Below are 17,847 nucleotides of genomic sequence, written 5' to 3'. Positions count from 1 at the left end.
GTGGGAAGAGTCCTGTTACCCTCAAGTTCTGCTTGTGGGCTTCCCATTGGGGCAACTGGTCGGTTATTGTGAAAACAGGATGTTGGATTAGGAGGGCCTTTGGCCTGATCCAGCAGCAAGGCTCTTCCTACATAATTGCCAGTTTCTGAGCCAGAGGGACCAGATTATTGCCCCTCCCTACTGTGTCACATTTTAAAATGCTGAGGTGCTACATGGGGAGGAGAAGAGCTACCTCTGGTTTTGTCATCAGAGATGTGTTTTGCATCCTAGGAAGAAGCCTTGCCCACCAGTCTGCAGCCTGTTCCCTTTAAACAAAACACCTGAAGGAGAAAGAAGAAAAGTTAGTCTGTTTCTTAAAATAAACAGAATGTTCTTTACCTGTTAAGAGATGACATTTTTGTTCTATAGTTGGTTTCTCCTGCAATAAATGCTGGTATTCCAAAACTAAAAGAAGCAGAGCTGGGCAGGAGCTGCCTTCCTTCTAAGCATCAATTCTCTATGATGCCATTTACTCCTGGAAGAGAAAGAGATGGCTCTGGAACCAGGTCCTGCATGATAGGTAAAACAGGAAATACTGGTCTTTGTACATTGCCTCCATAAATAATTACTTTGAAGAAATAGCTTTTTTTCCCCAATTAAAATTGAAGCAGTTAGATTTTGGAAGAAATATAGTTAGGCTCTTATTCAGTTGCTGCTGAATCCCCGTTCAATCACATTTTGTTTGCTCACTAAGGAGTTTTGTTGGGTAAGAGAAAGAGATTTGTTGAATAAATACAGCCTGATAAAAGGCATGTTTACTTTGAAAGCCACTAAAATCAGTGAAACCTGCGTGCAGGTAAATGTCCACAGGAGCACAGCCTTAATTGGTCTAGCCTCAGTGTATTCCAGTGACTGTAGTAACTTACACACTGCAGGAATGGAGAGTCTTGCACTGTGGCTGTCAAATAGATAGAGAGTGATAGAGATATATGGACATTTGTGGATTTTGACTTATTTCACATTATTTCCTTCCTTTCCTCTTTTCCTCTAAGGAGCTCAGGCCAAGTTTGAGACTCCTCATACCACCAGAGGTGGACAACCTCTGCTCCTTCATATGATACTGGACTCCAGCTCCCTGAACAGGGATTTAATCCTGGATCAATACCAGATAGATAATCTATAACTAGAGGCCCCTGTCTTGTCTTTGGTCTGAAGCATTGATCAGACACTGATCACAAGGGAACACCAGAGGCCCCATGGTCATCCATCCAGAGGAGCTGGGTGCCCTGATACAGAACATAATTTATTGGTTAATAACAAACTAGGATATAGCAGTAAAGATACTATATAGATATGAACTGTCCAAAAGACTGAGAAAGGCAATAAGATTGGGAGATGGAAAATCAGGAGTACTTAGCTCTTGAAACCATTTGGAGCAAGTTCTTTGCTGTTGGGAACTGTCCTTGGTCCTGCAAGTTCTATTGCTGTCCCTGCCTTTGCTTCCTTGTTTTACAACAAAGATGGGAAGTGGGAGGTGTATAATCTGATCACCTGGTGTCTTTTTATTTTCTTCAGAATAGTTGCCACTTTGACTGAAATTGCACTGGTGAACATATGCTATTTGTACCTGTCCCAAGTCGTCTCCCTCTGGCAAAAGGTGTGGGGCAACAGGTGCTTGTATTTACCCTCCTCTCCAGTGGGGCATATGCAAGCATATGGAATATTCTTACAATTCAGGAAAGGGCAGGGGGAGAGAATTAAAAGCTCTCCCCTCAGTGCTGTTTCCCTGCTTAAATTAGCAGCCCACTTCAGGTTCTTTGAAGAAAAAGAGCTAGGAAGTGCCCTCATTTGGAGACTCATTTGGTCCAGCATCTGATTTCCCACAGTGGCCAATCAGGTGTCCCAATGAGTGTCTGACAACAGGCAAAACACAAGGTGATTGTCTTCCATATTTTCTTATGTCCTTTCAAAGGCATCTGAGTTCTGGTCCATCGCCACACCTATAGTGTGCAATGTTTTACTGTGGTTTTATAATTTTCTAGAAACTGCCCAGAGTGGTTGGGGCAACCCAGTCAGATGGGTGGCATATAAATAATATTTTTTTTAATTAAATTATTGTTGTGGAAGTGAATTCCATCATTTAACTACGTGCCGTGTAAAAAATTCTTCCTTTTGTCTGACCTGAATCTTCCAGTGTTCAGCTTCACTGTATGTCCCTAGGATCTAGTATTTTGAAAAAAGCCAAAGGGCAGCTGTCCCCTTTCTCCACACCATGTATAATTATCTATCACTCCTCTGCTACCTTTCTTCTTTTTTAAGCTAAGAAGCCCCCAATGCTCAGCACCACCTTCTGCCCTGCCAAGACCCTGCAGCCCCTTGGGGATGGACACCAGCTGCCAGCGTGGAGGTAAAAGAGGAAGCTTGGGGAACTGGCTGTCAGGGCTGCCCTTCTGAGGGAGGAGGGCTATAGGGTCACCAGAATTCCAAGGTCCCGCGGGTTGCCACCCCTCACTCTGCATTGTAGACAGGCGCTGCAGCTGGGGGCCAGGGCAGCTTCCCCACCTCCGCTCGTTTGGAGGCCGCTGGCCTGACTGGGGGGGGGGCAGACCTCGGGCCGGCGGGGAGGGAGGCAAAGGGGTTCGCTCTCCCTTGCCCCACCCGATGGAAAGAGGGAAGGGTCGCCCTCATTCCTCGGTGCCGGCTGGGGGTACATCACCGGAGCCCAGTAGCAGGAACAAAAGCTGGATCAAACCCGGGCGCGTGGGGGAGGAGGCTCCGCTAACAGAGATAAGCGCCTGTTGGGCTGCAGGACAGCGGCCGGGATCGCCTCGGGTCCTGGAAGGAGCGTGTATATCTCCCCCTCCAGGAGAGTAGAAGAAAGATGCAATTCCGCCCCGCCCCTCCCAGCCCGTTCGAAGCGGGGAGTGGAAAGAGCCCCGCCCCTTCTGTGACTCCGCCCCACGCCCTGCTTATCCTAAGCACGCCTGGGTAGGTGGGCGGGGACGGCCTCTGGGGGCGGGGCCACGGGAATCCCCGCCCCAGCGCCTCGTGGGGCACGTGCGTTCTGAGGAGCCAATCCGCGCGCGGCCGGCTCTCCCCTTAAGAGGCGCGCGCAGGAGGCCGCTGCGGCATCTGCGGAGTTGGGAACCAGTTGCTATGGGGACGCCGGCGGCCGGGCCTGTCGCCATGGAGACGCCGGCGGCGCCCGGCAGCGAGAGGCGGGGGAGGCAGCGGCGGGGCCACGCGGTGCTTGCCGTGATCGGCGAGGTCGGCACCGAGCAAGAGCGGGAAACGCTGCGCCGGAGCCTCGAGCGCGGTAAGGACGGGCGGAGGGAGGGAGGGAGAGAAAGGGGGCGGCCTGCCGGAAGCCGCCGCCGCCTGCGCGTTCAGCACCCTGGAGAGGGCTTGCTGTGTCGCCGCCGTCGGGAGCACCTGAGGGGCGCGTGACCGGTTGGATCTGGCCCTGGCGCGGCGCTCCCTGGACCGGAATTCCCAAGAGCGGCGGCGTCCCCATCCCCGGAGAGTCTGTGGCGGGGAGGGGGCGGGACACTGGCCGCCAAGAGGAGGAAGGGAAAGCGGGTCGCCAGGCCCAGCCGCCGCCGCAGGACCTGCCTAGGAAGCTCGCTGAGCGGGGCGGTTTCTTCTGGCCGGACCCTTCTCCTTGCCCGCTGCCGCCTGGGCAGGAGCTCCCGAGGCGCCGCTCCCTGGAAGATCCACCTGGCGGTCAGTCTTCTTGCCATTTTGATCTTGCCGGTTCGGGAGTGACTGAAGACAAATTTGCTCTGTCATCTATGGGAGAGCCCGGGAACTGTCATCGTTTTCGTCTATTAGTCCTTTCTTCTTAAACTGCTGCAGTGCCCAGAAGTACAGGACTCCAGCTGAAGGCTGACCAAAGCAGAATTTAGCGGTCCCATAGCTTCTCATGATCCAGACACTATGTTTCCGTTGAAGCCTAGAATTGTATTAGCCTGTTTAGTAGCGGCATCACATTGCTGGCTCATTTTTTAGCTCATGGTGTGCTAGGAAACCTGGCTCTACTGTCAAGCCAGGTGCTTTCCATCCTGTACTTGTGTGTCTTGATTTTCCTACCTAAATGCATAATGTTGCATTTATCTGTGTTGAAATTAAATTTGTTACTTTGGTCCAGTTCTTCATCATGCTAGACTCACCTTGAATTTTGTTGGTTTGGTGTTATCTACTGATTTGATGAACATTTTCTCTACTCTTTTGTGTCCAAGTCTTTTATACAAAGTTGTTGAGCCATTAGCTACACATCTGCCTAACAGTGTCTTTCATGTGGGGGTGGGGAACCTTCATAGGCAGCATTCTGGGAACTGTTTGTCAAAGGTGGGCAGGACTAGAAGCAAAATAAGCAACAGATGTGACTCTTCTTAGTACAATAGACTACAGCCCTGCCACAATCAAGCCAATGATTTCCCCACACACCCTTCTCCATCCACTGACACAGTTCAAGGACACATTTCAGCCAGGCAAAAGCCCTATAGGAGGAACTGGATCCAGAGCCCTTGAGGGTTTTGGCTTGGGGAAAGTCTAAAGAGTTGGATAAGGAGTTCTGGAAGTCTCTATTCTGCCCCTGAATCCAAGAGTCCCCAAGCTTAGTCTATCACACATTTTAGCAGCTTGTCAACAAGAATATTGTGGAGGAGCTTGTTGAAAGCCTTGCTGAAAACAAGCTATACTACATCTCGTAACTTCCCCCTGTTCTATCAAGTTAGCTGTAAAAAGGGGGAGGTAGATGAAGTTCGTCTGGTATAACTTTCTCTTAAGAAAACTGACTTGTAGTTGTATTTCTATCTGGCACAATGCTGCTGCTTGAACTGGTGGAGTATAAAGCTAGGAGTAAACAAATACAAAGCATATACTGTAATCATTCCTGCAAAGGGCATAAGGAATGAGACAGTAAGTGCACTCCCAATAAGGCTTTATAGCTGGGGTGGAACCCTTAATGCCCTCTCTCCTCAGGAACTCCAGCCTGGCAGGGGGGAAAGGCATGCAACCCCACTGACCATGTATCCAGGTAAGTGAGGAAGGTTCCCCTTCTCTGCAGCCTGGAGGGTGTGGCTGGTGCTTGCCCAGCTGCTGCCAGCAAAATGTCCCATATTGGCCCTCCCCCAAGAATGCAAATCAGCGTCATGGGATTGACACTGCAGTGCTATTCAAGGACCTCCTAGTTGCAGCTCTGATTTTCAGCAACTTAGGGGAAACCCACATCTTTCTTGCTGCACATAAGGGGATTAGATGGAAGCAAGCTGGCAAGCTTGGAAAGAGGCAGGTAGTGGCTGCTGCTGTGGCTGCTGTGGTGTGTAGTTGGTGCTGCAGTGCAGCTTTCTTTCCTGCTAGTTCCTGGACTTTCTCTCTGCAGTGAGTGTGAAGCAGGAGCAGCATGAGTGAGCATTGGTGAGCAGGAAGTAGGTGAGGGCTCTTTTCTTACCTGGCAGTCTCCAGGAATGGAGTAAAGGCAGCCCTCTTGTCTCTCCTTAGGGTGATATTTGTAGCACCTTGTCAATGTGGATGGGTCATTTCAAGGGAATGAAAGAGGAATTGCTACTGTGGTTGACTCCTCCTTTGGACATATGGAAATCACCTCCTTTTCTTTTATTTTCCTCCCCTGTGGTTGGCTGAATCCTTTTAAAGCAGTCTTACACTGCAGGGTTTGTGGAGAGGGGCTGTCTTTGTAAGTCTGGAAGGGCATTGCTCTATTTTTATTTAATTTAAAAAATGCATATCTCTTGTTTTTAAATTTAAATAAGTTTCAAAAGCAATGCACAATGATGGTAAAACAGAGCACAATGTAAATGGAATACCACATTACTATTAATTTTTAACTCAAAAGATCAGTGGAAATAAAATAAGTTGGACAGCATAATAGGGAAGATAAAACAGGCTGTACACAATTCAGCAAATAAAATTAAAATGTTGCTCATGAAAAGCTCTTACAAATGGAACAGTCTTTATCTGGCACTGAAAACTTAGCAAACGTGTGGAGCAGCTGTATATGGAGGGCGTTGCAGTGATGGGACATAATCTCTCCAGCTACCACCTGCCTTGCTTCTGCAGGCAAAGGAAGGTTTGCATAGGAGTAGGTGGTCTTCCAGATACCATAAATGATTTTAAAGGTTAAGACTAGCAGTTTACCTGGGGAAATAGGAAATCTGGAGCTACTTTTGAACATAATGGTGTGTTCCTCATTACTAGTACCAAGCAATAACCTAAACTGCAGCATTTTACATTTCTGCATTGTCTTCAAATATAATCTAAAGATAGATGGGCATAGTATGGGCAATAGTGGCAAGGGGTCACAGCTAGTGAACCTGACTAGTCTGATGATGCAGGTGCCCAAGGATATCCAAAATATTAAAAGGATTTAACAGCACCCCAAAATTCTGGGCTTGATCCTTCAGGGGCGTATCATCCCATTCAGAACAGGCCAAAACTGTCTTCCTAGTCACATTTTATTTGTTTATTAATTTCTTTATTGCATTTATAACTCTCCATTTCCTCCATGGAGTTTGAGGTGGTTTACATCGTACCCCTCCTTCTCCATTTAACTCCCACAACAGCCTTGTGAGGTAGGTTAGGTTGAGAAGCAGTGATGGCCCCTGGTTACCCAATGAGCATCATGGCCAATTGGGGATTTGAACCCTGGTCTCCCAGGTCCTAGTCTGACACTCTAACTTCTATACCATTCTGGCTTAGATGAAATTCCTCTCCACAGCAGTTCTGCCTTTCCTCAACTCACATAGCATATAAGCCCCCATCCAATCCATTATTGACCTCTGATACCTATTCAGAACTATTTGCTCCTCTTGTTCAACTGAAACCAGAGCTCTTCCTGCTGGGACTAATGGCTGTACAACTAGAAAAAGAATATGAAATACAATATATGACCACAGCAGTGAGATTTTAATAAGCACAACAAAGACAGAAGAACTTACTATTTCCTACTATGAAAGAAAGGTTATTGAAAATAATGGATTTGGCTGAGATTGCAAAGTTGACATGTTAGAGAAAAATCATTGTTGACATTTTGAAGACTTAAAAAAGTTGGTTTATGTAAGTAGAAGAGTTGGATGTTATTATGGAGTAAGTTTTTGCACAAGCTTTTAAAGCTAATAGATGGAGAATTGGAAGTCTTTTCTTTTTTCCTTCTTTTTCTGTAACTTATTTATTTTAGCTTTTATGTTTAAAAATGCTGGAAATTTAATGTTGAATTCTTTATATTGTTTATTCCTTGTTTGTTTTTCAAGCTTTAATAAAAATAGCTTTAAAAAAAAAAGAACTTTTAGCTCCTCTCCTAAATTCAAGGAAGACTTGAAGGTCCTTGAGGGACGTTTTCCTGATTCCCACTATTTCACTTCATTCATTCCAGGAGCACCATGATAAACTGAATGTTAGGGAACATAATGAGGAAATCTGTTTTGTATGGAGTATAGATTACAGTGTATGCAACTGAAATTAGTGCATATTGTTTGGTCTTAAATTGTTCTGTCATTATCAAATTGAACATACTTGTGGTCCCAGTTTCATTCTTTATTGTCCCAGTTCCTTTAGTCTTTATTGAAACTGGAATATTCTGTGTACAATTTTGACCAGAACCTTAGGCTGGATAGCCCAGGGTAGAAGAGATGCATTTCATTCAGGGTGCCCCATTGCACTGAAAGGTGTTCTTCCCCCCCTTCCCCCCCCCCCACGGTCTATTCAAACAAATTAAGCCCAATAGTGTTAGAAAAAATAAATACAGTACTTTAGTTCCAGGGAGCTTGTGGTCATAAATCTTCAGTAGCCCACTGAAATTTACTTGCAAATAACTTCAAATTGGGTTCTGCTTTGAATACTGTAAAAATATGGGCTCCTGCCTTGGCTGCATCTGGTAGCACTTGCTTGGATGAGTTTCAGTTGTTGCAGCCAGAAGGTGAAGACAGGATGCATGGAGAGACAAAGTTTCCCACTTCTGTGCTCTGTTGGAAGCTGCTGCCAAATAAACCTTCCTTGGACCATCACCATGAGCTAAATATAAATCAGCAATCCAATGCAGTAACTAAAAAAGCCAATACAGTTCTAGACTGCATTAACTAATGTATAAAATGTCCACACCACAAAACTAATGATGGTACCCTATTCTGCTTTGGTCAGACCTTATCTAGACCTACCTGTGTCCAGCTGTGGTGGGCACAGCAGCTGAAGGAGTGCCCAACTGGAGTGTGCCCAGAGATGGGCAACAAAGATGGTGAGGCCCCTGGGAACCACATCCTATGAGGAAAAGGTGAAGGAGGTGGGTATGTTTAGCCAGGAGAAGAGATGATTAAGAGGTGAGATGAGACAAAACCATGTTCATATACTTAAAGAGTGTCACATAGATAATGGAGCAATTTATTTCTCCAGAGAATAGGACCTGAACTAATAGGTTAAAATTATAAGAAACGTGATTTCTACAAACTGTTAGAAAGAGCTTTCAATGGTGGAAGAGACTGCCTTAGAAGGTGGGGGGCTCTCCTTGATTAGAGATTTTTTTAGTGCAAGTTGTATGGTCACCCATCATAAATGCTTTAGCAGTAGACTGACAAGTGGGGCTCAGCTGAGATACCTTCCAGTTCTTCATGTGTCCAGCCTTACTCATTGATACAGGTTCTTGAATTGGTGGTAAGGACCTGGCTCCAAATATTCCTAAATGGTGTTGATGATATGGACTTATTTCATCTCACTTCCAGCCTGCTTTTAGGACTAAAACTGCTTTGGTCAACAAGGCAACATCGATGAAGCTGATCAGCATTGATGAAGCTGGTCAGTGCAGTGTACATCACTGCAGCGTAGTATAAATCTGTGCTAAATGAAATAGGACATACACAAGCCCATTCTTCAGCTTTCCATAGTGCCAGGTGGCTGAGGCAAACAGTCCCTATGAAGGAATATTCTCTGGACAGTGTGGAAGAAACTCTACTCATGTACCTGAAGGTGACTCCCACCGCACAATGGGGAAGCCACATGGATTACCTGGAGAGGCTAAACTGCTGTTTGGAAGGACAGACTGAGCACCCTGCTGGGATAGGAAGGTGATTAGCCCTCATAGATTACGTGGATTAAAGAGCAAACTCTGAGGCTATCAGGATGCTCAGGGGCTTTGGGAAAGTGATTAGGCAGTAGAAGCTTGGACTAGAGTTGGACTCTCATCCAAGGAGCAAAGCATCCAATGCACAGAAAAGGACTCTTGTTCCTGCTGGGTGGTCGAACCCACTTCCTCACCCAAGGTACAAGCCAGGCCTGTGTTCCTCTGAATCACAGTGTACAGCTTTGGTCTCTTCCAGGAGAGCACATGAACTCATTCCTCTCTCCCTTTCTCTCAACAGGTCTTCGCTCATGGGACATTGACCTCTCTTCCTGTGACCTTAATCAGCAACTGAGACTGTTTGTTACACGTCATCTTGCACATTTTTCATCAGAGGTCAAAGGTCAGTGCCCATCTTGTTTATCTTAATTTTTGAGATTTGCATTTGTGCCCAGAGCTACTGTCAGCTTTGAGGGAGGCTTCTGGGGTGATGTGCCTTGGGGCCTGGGGGCTTCAGAAATAGGAGCAGAGCTCTGTCTGCTGCCAGCCTTACTCTATCCTACAGTGCACTGGGATGCTAGTGGCATCTGACCCAGCCACAAAGGAGAGTCTATGGGGAACAATGGGCTCCTCCGAGTTGGGGGGCAGGGAGTCCACGTTGGGGGCTAGGAAGCAGCCTCAGGCTGCAGTTGCAGCACCATGGACAGCTCCAAATGGGCAGCTTGGAGTTGCTGCACTCCACTGACATTTTATGTTTGTATTGGGCTGGGGTCCTCAGACTTTTTAAACAGGGGGCCAGTTCACCATCCCTCAGACACTGTTGGGGGCCAGACTATAGTTTGAAAAAAATATGAACTAATTCCTATACACACTGCACATATTTTATTTGTAGTGCACAAAAAACAGGGAAAACAATACAATATTTAAAATGAAGAACAATTTTAATCAACATAAACAAGCCAGGCCTAACCTGGGGGGGGGGGTTAAGGTGGGGTAGGGGGATCCCATCTCGAAGTGTCTGCATTTGCATATAATATTTTGGGGTGGGGCCACCGAAGGCTACGAAAATGTGCTGTTACACACAAACACCCATTTCAATACACACACCTTTGAAGGGGAAAGGGCAAGTTATTGCTGTGGGAGCAGGAGGGAGGGAAAGAGATGCCTGCGATCCCACCCCAAGGCTGCGGCAGTCGAGGGCTGGCGGTGGAGACCACGCAGCTTGTCAGCAGGGGGCCTGAGCAGCATTGGTGAAAGGGGGTGTTCGCTCCACACCACCTCCCGCCTGGCAGCACCCCCTAAACATCCGGCTCACCCCCTCCCCTTTCCCGACCGTTAGGAAGGAAGTGGTTGTGGGAGGGGGAGAACCCTCCTTGCCTTTCCTCCCCCACCCCCAAAAAACAAAACACCTGCCCATTCAAGTGAGGGGGCCTTGCCTTTCCTCCCCCACCCCCAAAAAACAAAACACCTGCCCATTCAAGTGAGGGGGGGTTGAGAAGGCGAAACCCCCCCACCCGTTTCTCCTCACAGGAAGTAGGCTCTGCTGCCACTGCATGGTCCAGCCCCACCGTTCGCAGGAGGAGGGCAACCCAACTGAGGAGGAGTGGGAGGGCTGAGGCAGGCGGCAGTGGCGTACCACATGAATGAAGAGCCAGCCTCCAAGGGCGCCTCATAAACACCCTCCTTTTTTCCCCTCCCCCGCTTCCTCCTCTCTTTTGGGTTCTGCAATGGCTGGGTGGCTTGGATTTAGGACCCTGGCGGGCCGGATCTGGCCCATGGATTGTAGTTTGAGGACCCCTGGTCTTGGGCCAGATCTCCCCATTCCTTCAGTCTCTCCCCTAGATCCTCAAGAGTGGAGACTCCCTGAAGCCAATCCTCTGGCCTGGATCCCACCTATCACCCTGTTACCTTGAGAGTGGTTGGGGTAACCGAATCCAGATGAGTAGCATATAAATAAATTATTATTATTATTATTATCATCATCCTCTCCCGCTTTCTGTATCACCCGTGCTTGAGAGTGGGGTAGGGGTGGGGTGTCAAGGGTTCCTTGTGGGAATCAGGCTCCGGAAGTGCTATCTTTGTGGGGTTGTCTGTGATGGGGGGTGGGGTCAGATGCAGACTAAGGCTCATTGTTGGGAATTGAAGTTTAGCCCCTTCTCTGTTTGTATTCCTGCTATGCCTGGTGCAGCAGGATTTTCCACTTCTGCTTCAAGATTCCTGGTAACTGCTTGGGTTCAGGGTCATGGTAGGCATCCTGAGGAGACGGAAGCAGGGTGGTGGCAGCTGGAGCTCTGCTTCTTCTGAGCCAACATCTCCTACAACCAGGGCTCAGTTCTGGCACCTCTCAGGTGGGCCCATTGCCATTATAAGAGAACAAGGGGAGGTGTTCCTGGTGAATTCTGGGACCTCTTTTTCTAGAAAAATAGCACTGCCTACAACTATTCTTCTTCTCTTTTTATTTTTTTAAATAAAGCTGAAGCTGCTGCCCTGGTCAATGCTCTCCCTGCCCCAAGATGCAGCCTGAAATTCGGCATCCTTCAGAATGGTGCCAAAGGGACCTTGGTCTTGTAGGAATAAAGAGAGAAGGGCGGAAAGATCAAGCTAGATATCATCAGCATAACACCACAGAGGTAGCCTAGAAGGAACAAAGGGAGGGGGCTGAGAACAGAGAACTATCAGGTCTCCAAACGGAAGGAGAAACCTGAGAAGAGGTAGCCATGGAAAAGAGACTTCAAAACCACAGGAGTTAATTCATGGAAGGATGTTGCTACATCTCAAAGAGCAAACTGAACTAAGAAAGTGATGTCAACGAAGAGTGTTGCACTTCCATCTTTAAGGTGCCACAACACTCTTTGTTGACGTCTCATTTATTTTTCTAAGCTTTGGTGACTGACATCCACTTCCTTACGTACAACCATGGTCAGTGCTGACGAAAAAATTGGGGAAGCAGCTTGTTTAAAGCAAGGCGGGACAACCCTGAAGAATGCGAGAAGTCAGAGATGCAGGAAAAGATGTAAACAGGCCTGTCTCCTGGTGCTTTCCCTTCATGGAAGGATAGCAAGAGAGTCAGGAGTTTGTGTGCAGCTCATTACCCATGGTATCCTGGCCTTTGGTTCATGGCTAGATCTACACAGATCTCAATCTTGCTTCTAACAGGTTCTGGGCTGCAAGATCCATGGAGATTTCAGCTCACGCGTCATCACCTCTTTGACATTTCAAAGTCTCCATGCAAGTCAATGGAATGGGAGGCTTCTGTAGGATGGGTTTTATGGGTAGGAGAGGATATATTAACTGCAATTTATCCCTTCTGGCTCCCACGTGTGTAGGTTGAACAGAGTTTTAAAATCCCATTCTTGGCAGCAAAAATTTAAAGCATAAGAATTAGGCTGCAGAATCATAGAATTGTAGAGTTGGAAGGAATCCCAAGGGTCATCTAGACCAACTCCCTGCAATGCAGGAATCTCAGCTAAAATGTCCATGACAGATGGCCATCCAACCTCTGCTTAAAAAGCTCCAAAGAAGGAGGGTCTACTTTAATGCCTACTTTTAAAGTCCACTGTAAAGCCTACTTTTGAGCAGGTTTTGAAATAACCTGGTTTTCTATTTCTTACCCCACTTAACAAAGAATAAAGAAACAACTTGTAAAGTAAGTTTAAAACAAGAATTACTTACTTTATAACTTTCCACTGGGTCACAGTAAAGACAGCTGTTAAAACTATACAGGCAAAACATGTATTCATATCAAAGCTGGAGCAAGTGGAGGTTTGTCTGTATCCAACGCTTCTCAAAGAAAGAAAGGGAGAGAGGAAGGAAGGAAGGAAAAAGCAGGAAATGCTACATGCTCCTTCTACGGCAGAGGAGGGGGAAATGACATCACACAGATGTCTACCAATTGTATTTCTATGGTCTGAGTATCTGCCTGTCAACAACACAGCTCTCTGGTGTTGGCCCCTTCTCATGCTAACTAACAAGAATATGTATTTCTAAGGTTTGGCTGCTAATGTCCCACATCTTCTACATGCAGCTGAGTGCTTGGCTAGGCCATGGTGGAGAGCTGAGTGCATGACAGATTTGCTGCAACCTGACAAATATGAGAATCCAAATCTGCCTCAGCCCTGCTGGTGACCTGAAATATTAAGAGCATTGAAGGTCTGCCATACACTACTCTGTCCTGCCACAGTCTTCCAGTCAGGGGGTATAACAGTGAGCTGCTCCTTGTTTAATGCTTCCCAGCTCAATCTGCAATGCAAGCATAAAATGATGGATATCATGGCAAAAGTGTAAGCTGCACTCTCAGCTTCCACCCAACCTGCAACAGGGGCCTAACAGCTGTGGACAAGTATTAGGCCCCTATTTTTGGAAACCGTAGGATTCAGTGTGAGCTGCGCTGCCACTCCCTGCTAGCCACAACCCCTGCCAAGGGGTTAATGAACAGTATTTGCTTTGGAGTTTGTATTAGCAGGGATAATATAAAAATGATTCACACTAAATAAGAAATGAATTTGCGACAAAGGAAAGAGTTTCTGCTCTAACATTTTTTGGAGGGTGGGTGGACACACTGCTGCTATCTATATTAAAATATTTGACTTCTCCATTAATTTCTATAGGTCACTCTTACTTTCATCCCTCGAGCAATTTAGCCTATCAACACAATGGTCATCTCTGTCCTTTCTGTAACTGGGTGTCTCTCTTTTGGTGGAAAAAGTGGAGAGAAATGGATCAAGAGAGACTGGAGGAGGAGACAGCGGCACAGAGGCCAAGCTGCCCATCTCCTATTCTCCTTATGCCTTATTTGCTCCCCTCCAGTTTTCTTTTCCAACTGACCACAAGTTCCGTGGATATGAAGCAATCTGAAATCTGAATTTAATCTGTGGAAATCTGAATTTAAGATTGGAAAACTGATAAACTGAAATAATGATACCCACCATCCCTAGTGGATGGTGCTGTTTTGCCTTCAGGCAGATCTGTACTCACCCCTGATCTTTGCAAAGAGAGGGAAGGAGGATGACACACCTATACAATGTTTATTGGGGAGTTGGGGTGAAGTAATATTCTTTGCAATTGTTGTTTCTTATGAGATAAGCCACTATCACACTCTTCCATATAGAACCTCCCTGGATTGAGTACTCATTGCAGCTCAGTACATGCACTTCCATGTCAGTTATAGGCACCTGTCAACTCTTGTAGGTGAGGCATGAAATTTTCCCTATTACTCTCTTGCATGAAGAGGCTGGAATTCCATTATATACAAAGCCCTTCTAAGACACAAATGTATTTCCCAAGCTGAAAATCACACCTCTACCCTCACAGGCACTAAGCTTTTATGTGCTGGTCATCTGTCAGGAATCAGCTGGATATCCTGTTCTGTAGACGTCTTAATTTCCTGGAGTTTTGCTCCATTCGCTGGAATGCATTATACTGATGGAGATGGATGTCCCAGTCTCGCTGTTCAGCTTTCTCAGTGCTGGACAGAGAAGCACAACTCAAGTGTGTTTGCCACTGCTAGAGATATTCCGGGACACTATCTGATCTTCCACATCTTGAGTAAGATGAACAGGCCAGCCTCTACACAAAAGAAGAATAAGACCTCAGAAATGCCAGCATTAAGAATTAATGTTTTTTAATGGTGATTTCTTAATGGTGGTGCTACATGTAAATTAATTAGTCTGTAAGAACAGGAACATTTTAACTGCTTTCCTGTTCTTGTTGACAGGACTAGTTAACAGCAGAACTAGTCCACTAAATGCATCCCTTGCCTGGACCAGGTTGGACATCTCCCTGGACACCTTAATTTAGACCAGGTTTGAGTTGGGCTTGACAGGCAGAAGCTATAGCAGGAGTGGCCAAGCACATACTAGGCCTGGCCAGTTGGAAGGCTTCCGGTTGCCAATTGATCTGAATGTGGCAACCCCTCCGCTTCCTTCCAGGCCAGCAAATCCTTCCAACAGCCGTGAACAGCACTCCCAGGCCAGAGTGGCTTCCTAGCCACGGAAGTGGAACTTCTTGCTTCAAGCCCCCAAACTCCTCCCATCTCTCTTGTCTTTTTATTTGTGACCAGCCTGGCAGAGCTTAGCAGACCCTCCGGGCAGCAACTGGGGTTAGGAGGACCTGTAATTCATTTCGGTTTTCTTAATGGGATCTGTATGTTCATTTCCAAGCCCAAGATGACAACCAAGCATAGTTTAATGATGGGAGGATGCCTCCTGTTGTGGTTCCCTTTGGGCATCAAATGGTGACACTGGATGTATGCTAAAGCACATCCAAATGGGGACTCAGCTCAGACATGCCAAATCCTGCTCCCCCCCCCCCCAAAAAAAAAATCTCTCTGCAGATGGGCATCATTTTCTTGTGTGGAAACAGCTCCCCACATTTCCCAGGGAATCTGGCTTCTCTTCCATTTTCACAGCAGCCCGTTTCGGTGACTTGAGAGGAAGCCCCATTGGAAACAACGGGACTTAATTTGGAGACGACTTGACTGCACTGTTGATGCATCCTCTAGAACAGCACTTGCGGGCTCCCCTTCCCCAGGTCTTGCAGGAGGGGAGGGGAGTGGCTCCTTTTGCATCCACAACCTGAGCGAGCTCCCGTCCTGGGGAAGAGCCGTGCAACGCCCCCCACTAATAGCCCTCTCTTGCCCCTTTCCTGTTCAGTCGTGCGCTTGGGCAGTTCGGAGGCCTTGGGCCTTGCCGCGGCTCACGAGGGGTTAAGGCTGCCGGGGCGGGGGGGAGCAGCTCCGCCCCCTCCTCCCCCCCACTTCGCCGCCGCCGCCGCCGCTTTGCACTGACAGCAGCTGCCTGGCGCAGCCCAGGCCCAGCCGGCATCGTCGCGGAGGGCAGCCGAGGGCGGAGGGACGCGTCGCCACCTCACCGGGTACGTGCATGGGGTGGGGGGAGCGGGGATGGGACCGGCCGCGGCCGGCCAGCCGGCCAGAGGGGTGGGATCCTGGGAGGACGAGGGTGGCCAGAGCCCTCCGCGCATCGCACGGGCCGAGAGGAGGCCCGTCGGGGACTGAAGGGGGGCTGCACCCCGCATGCCCGACCTCCGGAAGGGAGCGGAGTGGGGAGAGGAGGGAGGGGGCGCAGCAGCATCCTCGTCCGCAGCTGCTGCCCGCTCCCCGCCCCCCCCCCCGGCTTCATTGCTTCCCCCCGCGGGGACGTACCCCGAGGGATATCCCTGCCCGGGGGGTGGGGGCTAGTCTTGGGCAGATGGGCCAGCTAGCCCTCCTGGGACTGGAAGGCTGAGGCGCTGGTGCTTTTGCTCCGGAGGGGGCAGCTCGCAGGCTGGCTGGCTAGCCTGCCCACCAAGGCCTCCGGGAAAGGGTCCGGCCAGCGCCCCCTTTCGCCTTTGCCGGGGAGGGGGGACGCGGTGGCGGAGACTCTTGAGCGCGCACGCGAGGCGCGCACACTGCGGCAAATTTTGCAGCTGGCGCCCGCCTGCTCCAAGTGCCGCGTGGGGTGGGGGTGGGGGGCGCAGGGAGTCAGCTTGGCGGCCTCCGGCCTGCCGGACCCCTTGGGAGCACGCCTCCTCCGGGACCAGCCCCTGCCTTCTCAGACACCGATGCTTCCAGAAGCGGTGCGGGAGGGGGGATGTTCTCCGAGAGCTCTTGAAGCTGCCGGAGATGCCCTCGATGGATTGGAAAGAAGCACTACGCCCGCCCCCCGCCCCGCACATGCTTTCTCCTGGCCTGTTTGCCCAGCCCCGTCGTTCCCCGCGTTGTTGCTCAGATGTCTCAGCTTAGTCCCGTGGAGTTCCCCCTCTTCTTCCAACATGGGTGCCCCACCCTCTGGTGCCAGTGAGGATGCCAGCAGCACGGTGCTGCTGGGGCTGAGGCCGGACTGAGTGCCAAGCATCATCTTGTCTGCCAGTCAGGTCAAGCTCTCTCTCTCTCTCTGACCCACCCCAGTCCCACTGCCTCTTGGAAGCCCCTTCCCACATCAAGGGTCCTGAGCACTTTAGAGGAGCCCTGCAGCTGCAAGATCAGGCCTAAGGGGGCTCAGCTGGTTCTGTACTCTGTTCTCACAGTGGCCAAGCAAATGCCCCGAGGGGCAGCTCAAAAGCAGGACAAGAGCACAGTGCTCCTCTACATTTTCTCAGCATCCTGACCCTGGACAGAGAACACTGCCATTTGTGCTTGCACTAATTGGTAACCTTATCCCCCTCCATGAAGTTGTCCACTCCTCTTTTCAAGTTTTCCCCATTTGTGGCCACCATCACTGCCTCTCCTAGGAGTGAATTTCAGGGTTTACCTCTTTGCTGCTGTGTGAAGGAGTCCTTCCTTTTGTCTGGCCTGGACCATCCTGGCTGAGCCAAAGAAAGGAGGCCCCAGAAGCCTCCTGCTGATGGAAGGCTTTTCTTCCTGCATGTGGACAATCCGTGAAAGTCACTATCTGAAGCTACTGGAACATCTGTCTAAGAACAAATCAGTGGGGCTTAAAGGTGCTTAGCTTTGGCCCTAAGCAAGGCATTATCTTTATTGGATCAGCTGGCTGGTATGGAGGAGATACAGGCTTTTGAGTCATACAACCCTCTTTATCAGGCAGAATGGAAAGGCAGCCAAATCTTGGGGTGGGGATGCTGCTTCCTCATGCAGAAGCTTCCAGTGGCATCCTGTGGCCATCCATTGCAAACGCTTCAACACTAGAGAAGAAAATCAATTTGATTGCCAGAGGTTGCAGGGCATTACAGGGAGCCGGGAGGCCTGGTTGCAACCCTATGCTTGGCTACTCAGAAGTAAGCCACATTGAGTTATCTGGAACTTACTTCCAGGTAAGTGTGTGTAGGACTGAATTCTTAATCTTCCTTCA

The 17,847-nt window shown here is 48.7% G+C and overlaps 1 protein-coding gene across 2 annotated transcripts in view; it reads left to right on the top strand.

Annotated features, from left to right (window-relative positions):
* Positions 1 to 3,120: 3,120 nt before the first annotated feature.
* Positions 3,121 to 17,847, top strand: part of MAP1A (microtubule associated protein 1A) — a 36,227-nt gene continuing 21,500 nt past the window's right edge. Inside the window, exons 1-2 of one of the 2 annotated variants that reach the window (XM_028707234.2) lie at positions 3,121 to 3,295; positions 9,345 to 9,446. In XM_028707234.2, the coding sequence (XP_028563067.2) occupies positions 3,136 to 3,295; positions 9,345 to 9,446 (262 nt within the window). In that variant the 5' untranslated portion in view covers positions 3,121 to 3,135. Of the gene's footprint in view, positions 3,296 to 9,344; positions 9,447 to 15,780; positions 15,914 to 17,847 lie in introns of those variants that run through there. The other variant, XM_028707237.2, reaches the window with a different exon arrangement.

This window comes from Podarcis muralis, chromosome 14, assembly GCF_964188315.1.
Source record: "Podarcis muralis chromosome 14, rPodMur119.hap1.1, whole genome shotgun sequence".
NCBI lineage: Eukaryota > Metazoa > Chordata > Lepidosauria > Squamata > Lacertidae > Podarcis > Podarcis muralis.
This window is presented reverse-complemented; position numbering and strand designations above follow the sequence as displayed.